Below are 7,978 nucleotides of genomic sequence, written 5' to 3' on the forward strand. Positions count from 1 at the left end.
CTGGCGAATTCCTATTGGCAGGCTATTCCAGATTTTAGGTGCATAACAGCAGAAGGCCGCCTCACCACTTCTTTTAAGTTTAGCTTTTGGAATTATAAGGAGACACTCATTTGAAGATCTAAGGTTACGATTTGGAATATAAGTGTCAGGCATTCCGATATATAAGATGGAGATTATTTAAGGCTTTATAAACCATAAGCAGTATTTTAAAGTCAATCCTGAATGACACAGGCAACCAGTGTAGTGACATCAAAACTGGAGAAATGTGTTCGGATTTTCTTTTCCTAGTTAGGATTCTAGCAGCTGCATTCTGCACTCGTTGCAAATGATTTATGTCTTTTTTGGGTAGTCCTGAGAGGAGTGCGTTACAGTAATCTAGTCTACTGAAAACAAAAGCGTGAATTAATTTCTCAGCATCTTTCAATGATATAAGAGGTCTAACTTTGCTATGTTTCTTAAGTGAAAAAATGCTGTCCTAGTGGTCTGATGAATATGCGATTTAAAATTCAGATTACAGTCAACGGTTACCCCTAAGTTTTTTACTTCCGTCTTAACTTTTAATCCTAATGCATCAAGTTTATTTCTGATAACCTCATTGAATCCATTATTGCCAATTACTAAAATTTCAGTTTTCTCTTTATTTAGTTTGAGAAAATTACTATTCATCCATTCAGAAATACCAGTAAGACATTGTGTTAGTGAATCGAAGAGTCGGAGTCATCAGGTGCTATTGATAAGTACAGCTGTGTGTCATCAGCATAGCTGTGGTAGCTCACGTTGTAACCTGAGATAATCTGACCTAACGGAAGCATGTAGATTGAGAAAAGCAGCGGACCCAGGATAGAGCCTTGTGGACACCATATCGGATATCATGTGTCTTTGAGATTGTGATTACCACAACTCACAAAGAATTTTCTCCCTGCCAGGTAGGATTCAAACCAATTTAAGACACTGCCAGAGAGGCCCACCCATTGACTAAGGCGATTTCTAAGAATATTATGATCAATGGTGTCAAATGCAGCACTCAGATCTAAGAGGATGAGAACAGATAAATGGCCTCTGTCTGCATTTACCCGCAAGTCATTTACTACTTTAACAAGTGCAGTTTCTGTGCTGTGATTTGTTCTGAAGCCTGACTGAAATTTATCAAGAATAGCATGTTTATTGAGGTGGTCATTTAACTGCATAATGACTGCCTTCTCTAGAATTTTACTTAAGAAGGGCAGGTTAGAGATGGGTCTAAAATTTTCAAAGGCAGAGGGGTCAAGATTATTTTTCTTGAGCAGGGGTTTAACTACAGCAGTCTTAAGACAGTCTGGAAAGACCCCCGTATCTAATGACGAATTAACTATGTCCAGAATATTGTCAATTAGCACGCCTGATATTTCTTTGAAAAACTTGTTGGTATTGGGTCAAGGACGCAGGTGGAGGTTTCAGTTGAGAGATTATACTATGTAATTCAGGTAAATCTATCCTGGTGAAAGCATTTAATTTGTTTATAATGGAGTACCGGGCTTTGGAGGTTCTGCAGTGTTGGGGAGATATACTATGTTATCTCTAATATCATTAATTTTTTGATTGAAAAATACAGCAATTTTCTCACAGGTTTCACTGGAAGTATTCTGGGGCATTCCTTTGTGTTACCTGGGTTTAACAGACGATCAATTGTAGAAAATAAGACTCTGGGATTACTAGCATTGTTATTTATAATATTAGAGAAATAGCAGCCTCTCAAGACGGACAGTGTTATTGTATTCTGTTATTTTAACCTTCAATATCTCATAATGGATAGTTAGTTTAGTTTTCCTCCATTTACGCTCAGCTCTGACATGTTCTTTTAAATCAGACACTCTTTGGGTCTTCCATGGAATAACAATACTAGAAGATTTTTAACTGTCTTTTCAGGTGCAACTATGTCAACAGCAGTTCTTACTTTAGAATTAAAGTTTTCCACTTTACTATTTACATTATCCTCGCTATTATAGTTGGCATTATAAACGGACTGATTGCTTAGAATGTTTGTAAGTTTTAAAGCTGCTGATGAGTCAAAGAAGCGTTTTTTAACAAAATGCTTCTCATGAGTGTTTTCTATCTTTATTTCTATATTAAATAGTAGAAGGAAATGGTGTGATAGACCAATATCAATGACCTGCTTTATATCAACTTTAAGTCCTTTAGTAATCACTAAGTCTAACGTATGACCTGCTTTATGTGTAGGCTGATTAACGAGCTGTCTCAAATCAAAAGAGTCCAGGAGGTTCATGAATTCTTTTACTTTTGGTCACACTGATTGTCGATATGAAAGTTAAAGTCGCCGACTATTAAGAGTGTCATAGTTTGTAATTAAAATTGACATTAAGTCAGAGAATTCCTCAAGGAAAGACGCGTTATATTTAGGAGGTCTATACACGGTGTCACGCACGCGCGAGTAGGAGGCCATGGACTGATTCGAACGCACCTGGGAATATGTTCGCTGGCAGGGAATAGTGGGGTACTAACTTTCTCCCTCTGCTTTCTCATTGGAAAAGGACCTCCCTCCCTCATAGCCGAAGTTTTGACCGCAGTGCGCGCACTTCCGCCTTCCTCCGCCCATCTTGCCCTGACGTCACCATCCCAGCCTCCCTCACGGTCCTTCCCAGCATTCCTCCACTTCTGGCTCCTCCTCAATAAATGAATGATTTCTTTGTTTATAATTTGACTTGAAAGTAATATAATTTCTGCACAATATACGGGCTGGCGGACCCAAAACTTTATGCTGTCTCCTGTTGCATATTTTACAATGGATAATACTAGAACGTGAGAATCTCCATTATTAACAATGGCGAGATACTCAAAGGACTTAAATTTACCAAAACTAACATCTTTACATTTAATTGGCTTGAGCAAATGTTTGCCAATCCGCCTCCCTTTTCCCCTGGCGGTCTGCACGAGTAAAACTGTAATCCGAGACGAGATTCATTAAAACAGCCGCTCCATTTGAGTTAAGTCATGTTTCACTTAGTGCAATAAAATCAATCTTTCTATCACTAATAAGATTATAGCTGCGTTTTCCCAAAATGACCAAAGTTCTGCAGCTTCAACTCAAAAAAATGGGATTCAACAAAACCCTGACGCAGAAATGACTCCACAGACAAAATATCTTGGTTTTGAAGTTTAGTTAAGTTTTGAAGTAAAACAGTTCACACAAAAGGAAAAATAAAATAACAAAAAGGAAAAGTTAATGTCAAGAAAAGTTCAGTTCTAAGCTTAATCTTGTTACATCTCAAATCGTTATTTCTTACTTAACATTTCTGAACCATTTCAAAATGGTCAGAAAACTGTATGCTTATCCCATTTCTAAGCTTAAATGGGTCTTTCAAGTCCCTCTTTACTGGGACAAACTAAACAATCTGAGCATATTATCACAGTTATAGTAAGAAGGTTCTATCTCTTGTTAACTTATAGGGGAAAAGACTATACCATAAGTTATGACTATGAAAAGAATTTATATTCTATTCAAATTAAGCAAACATTAATATGAGTTTAACTCAAAACTTTAACTTTCTAAGATTGGCTCTTACATTTCCGGCCCCTAATTGACTATGCAGGAGCGGAGACAATTACTATACTTTACTTCAATATGAGCCAATTACTTTATATTAACTATTCTTTTCAAATCACTAGCAATAACACTGCAAACAAACATTTTAAAAATTTCATATTTCAAACATTGGCTGTTTCTTGAAGCAGGCACAGTTTATTCACGGGTCTGTCCAGTGTGCTGGTTTTGGTCTGCACACAAACTCTTCTGACTGCACCTTTGGCATCTGGCATTGTCTTGATGACTCGACCCATTACCCAGGAATTGCGAGGTGTAGCTTTATCTACAATTAGAACAACGTCCCTGGTTCAAAATTTCTTCTTGGTGTAAGCCTTTTTGACGTTTTGAAGTATTGGCAAATACTCTTCTGTCCATCTTTTCCAAAACAAATCAGCCATGTATTGAATTTGTTTCCATCGTCTTCTCGGGTATGGTTCATTTTCTGAATCAAGGTCTTCAGTAATAACAAGTGATTGGGTGTGAGTGGTTCCAAATCATTTGGGTCATCTGATGTCTTTGTAAGGGGTCTGTTATTGAGTATTGATTCTACTCTACACATCATTGTAGGAAGGTTTTCATCATCAAGTGTTTGTTGGTTTAGTGTTGAATTTAAAATCTTTCTTATGCTTCTGATTTGTCTTTCCCACACTCCACCTTGGTGAGAGGCTGATGGTGGATTAAAAATCCATTTGATTTGTTCTTGCATCATAGCGTCACTGACTTTTTTTGTGTTCCAATTTTTTGATAGCTTCTCGTAGCTCTCTTTCTGCTCCAACGAAATTTGTTCCATTGTCTGAGCGCATGATTTTAACTTGTCCTCTTCTATCCGTGAATCGGAGTATGGCTTGGATACAAGAATCAGTGTCTAAGCTATGTGCATTTCTATTGCGCAGCTCTGGTTGTTAGACATGTGAAGATTACTCCATACCTCTTGACTAGACTTCTTCCTCTTTTGACTAGGAAGGGACCAAAATAATCAACTCCAACATTAGTGAACGGTGGTTGGTTTGATGCTAGGCGATCTTCTGGCAAATCTGCCATTTTTTGCTCACCTGCTCTTGCATTGTATCTTCTGCATGTTGTGCACTTTGAAATTATTTTTCTGATAGCTGAATTTGCTTGAGGTATCCAGTATTTCTGTCGTAACTGTGCGAGCACATAATTGCGCCCACAATGACCGATTCGTTTACGAATGTGCTGCAATATGAGAGAAGCAACATGTGAATGTTTGTGTAGAATTGCAGGATGTTTAGCTTCTTCGGCATTGCAGCTTTGCAGAGTCTTCCTCCAACTCTTAATATTCCATCTTGTATGATCAAGTTTATAGATTTGACTGTTCTTTTAACACAAGTCTTTTCTTTAGAGCTTTTAATTCTTCTGGAAATTCTTGCTGTTGACTTAGACGGATAAGCTCTGTTTCAGCTTTAACTAAGTCATCTAGAGAAATTGGACTTGGTTTTAAAGTCCGTTTATACTTTTTCATGTGCTTTGTGATGAGTGATTTTGTTCTTTTGGATTACCTTTAGTCTGACTGGCTTCTAGTTGAAATGTTTTTCTTTCATTTCTTAAATGTAACAGTATGTCTTTAAACTTGAGAAACCAAGCTACTGCTTTCTTCAAGCGATGCCAATCTGAAAAGTAAGTGATTAGTTTGTTGATGGGTTCAGTTGTCTCTTCTATTTTTGTCATGTTAACTACACAGATTTTAATTTCTGGATCATCTTCAAAAAGTGAATCGTTCAGTTGATCTGATCTTTTTGGCCACTCACGTTCTGACTTCAATAAGAAACTTGGACCATGTGACCATGTGGTGCTCTTTAGAAAGTTTTCGATGCTTAGCCCTCTAGAGCTTGATCAGCCGGATTAAGGACAGATGTGACATACCTCCACTGTGAAGGTTGTGAATGATCTCTGATCACGGAGATTCTGTTGGCAACAAAGGTCTTGAATCGAGTGCTTTCATTTGAGATGTATTTTAGCACCGTGGTGCTGTCAGTCCAAAATGTAGATTCTCGTAAGGGCATTTGAAGCTCACCTTTAAGCATTTTGTCCATTTTTACTGCCATGACGGCTGCCGTCAGCTCCATTCTTGGAATCGTGATCTGCTTCAATGGTGCAACTCTTGACTTGCCCATCAGGAATGAACAATGCTTTTTGCCCTCTTCATTGGTTAGCACAAGGTAAGTGACAGTGCCATATCCATCTTCACTAGCATCTGCAAAATGGTGCATTTGTGCTGTCTTTATGGTTCCAAACCCAGTAGGTTTGAAGCATCTGTTCACTTTATAGTCTGTAAGTAACTTCAAATCATCCATCCATTTTTTCCATTTCTGAATGTGTTTGACTTCTACTTCTTCATCCCACCCAAATTTCTCTTTACATAAGTCTCTTAGAATAAGCTTTGCTGGCAGTAAGGCAGGTGCTAGAAAACCAAGTGGATCATAAACTGAGCTAACAACAGAGAGGATACCACGCCTTGTAGCGGGCTTGTTTTGCAACTTAATCTGAAATTTGAAACTGTCAGTTTCTGTGCACCACTGGATGCCCAGGGCACGCTCTGTGGGAAGGAGACTGTGGCTCAAATCTAAGTCCTTTTGTTCATGAGCTCTGTCTTCTTCAGGTATGGACAATAAAACTGCTCTGTTGTTACTCACCCACTTAGTCAAATGGAATCCCCCTTTGAGGCATAGAGCTTGGAGGTCCTTTGCCAGCTTTATTGCTTGTTCTTCTGTTGTCACTGACCTTAAACAGTCATCCACATAGAAGTTGTTGAGAACGGTGTTAACAGCTTCCTCAGGAAATGTATCTCTGGCATCTTCGGCTGTTCTACGCAAAGCATAAGAAGCACAACTGGGTGAAGAAGTAGCACCAAAAAGATGTACTGTCATTTTGAATTCTTCTAGGTCTTTACTTAGATTACCTTCAGGCCACCATAGAAAACGTAAAAGATCTGTGTCTTTGTCTGGTATCTTAACTTGGTAGAACATTGACTTAATGTCTGCCATTAAGGCTACTGGCTCCTTTCTGAATCTTGTAAGGACGCCAATGAGTGTGTTAGTTAGGTCAGGGCCTTTTAGTAATTGTTCATTAAGTGAAATCCCCTGGTAGGTGGCAGTGCAGTCAAAGACCACTCAATCTTATTTTTCTTTGGATGATACACACCATGATGTGGATGTACCACACTCTGCCTTCATTGCAATTCAGGCTTTCTTTGGGTACTTTAACAGCATAACAATTGTCTATAATGTTTTTGCTCAATTTTCTTTTGAGTCCAATAGCACGCTGTTCAGCAATACAGCGGTTATTCGCATTTTAAGTGTTTCATCCTTCAAAGGCAAATTTAAACAATAGTGGCCACCTACCAGTCTTGCAGATTCTGAAGCTATGTGCATGAACTTGATGTCTTCCTGTGACATTTCCTCTTTTTCTTCACAGTTGCGCTGGAAAATCTGTGTTATACTGTTGCAGCAGCATATCTTCAATTTCTGTTATTGACACGATTGATTGAATGTTTAGACATCTTACCACTTTGTTTTTTGAGGTCATCTATCTCTTTGTATGGTCCACCAACTACCCATCCAAGTGCAGTCTTCATGGCGTGAGGTCCACCTCCTTGGCTTGGTATAATTCATGACTGCTCAAAGATTTCTGGATAGTTGATTCCTATTAAAAGATCAACTTCAGAGTCAATATGAGACAGGCGTACCTCTTTAAGATATGCCCACTTATCGAGATCTTCTTGAAGTGGAATACTTTCTCTGTTCACTGGAATGGAGACCTGTGTGAAGACCTTTGGCAAATCAATATATTCAACATCATTGAGACCACAGACTTGTAAATCTGATAAAATAGAACATTGGGTTAGCATTTTGAATCATCATCGTAATTACTCATAGTTTTGAGGAATACTTGCGTCCTTTTCCCTTGAAGGCTCAGTTGTCTCTGGAGCCTTTCAGTGCAAATTGTTACTGTACTGCCGAGGTCTATAAAGGCGTATGTTTCTACATACCTTTCACTTTTCTTGGATTTTATCTTAACAGGAACTACTTGCAGTGCACATTCTTCTCCGGCCCCTGTAAAGGTACAAGTTCCAGTCTCGGTTTCCGTTTCAGTAGAGGCCGCCACACTAACCTTAGCTTTAAACACTGCTCCACTGTCTCCTTTAATGTGCAGGATATCTGGGTGCTGTAAGGAACATGTCTGACATTTCATTCTCTCTTTACAATTCTTACTTAGATGACCCTGTTTGAGACAGCGAAAACATAAACCTTTAGATTTTAAAAAGTCAATTCTTTCTTTATGTGGCAGTTCTTTGATTTTTTCACATTCGGCGAGGATATGCTGGCTACTGCAAAAGGCACAAGGCTTTTTAAATGCACATATATCGTTAACATTTGT

The 7,978-nt window shown here is 38.5% G+C and overlaps 1 protein-coding gene across 1 annotated transcript; it reads right to left on the reverse strand.

The window, feature by feature from the left end:
- Positions 1-5,415: 5,415 nt before the first annotated feature.
- Positions 5,416-6,072, reverse strand: LOC120528780 (the record flags this gene model as incomplete). Its single annotated transcript, XM_039752914.1, has 1 exon — positions 5,416-6,072. A coding segment is annotated over one exon (657 nt), but the record flags the coding sequence as incomplete, so codon positions are not given.
- Between the last annotated feature and the right edge of the window lie 1,906 nt (positions 6,073-7,978).

Source organism: Polypterus senegalus, chromosome 4 (assembly GCF_016835505.1).
Source record: "Polypterus senegalus isolate Bchr_013 chromosome 4, ASM1683550v1, whole genome shotgun sequence".
NCBI lineage: Eukaryota > Metazoa > Chordata > Cladistia > Polypteriformes > Polypteridae > Polypterus > Polypterus senegalus.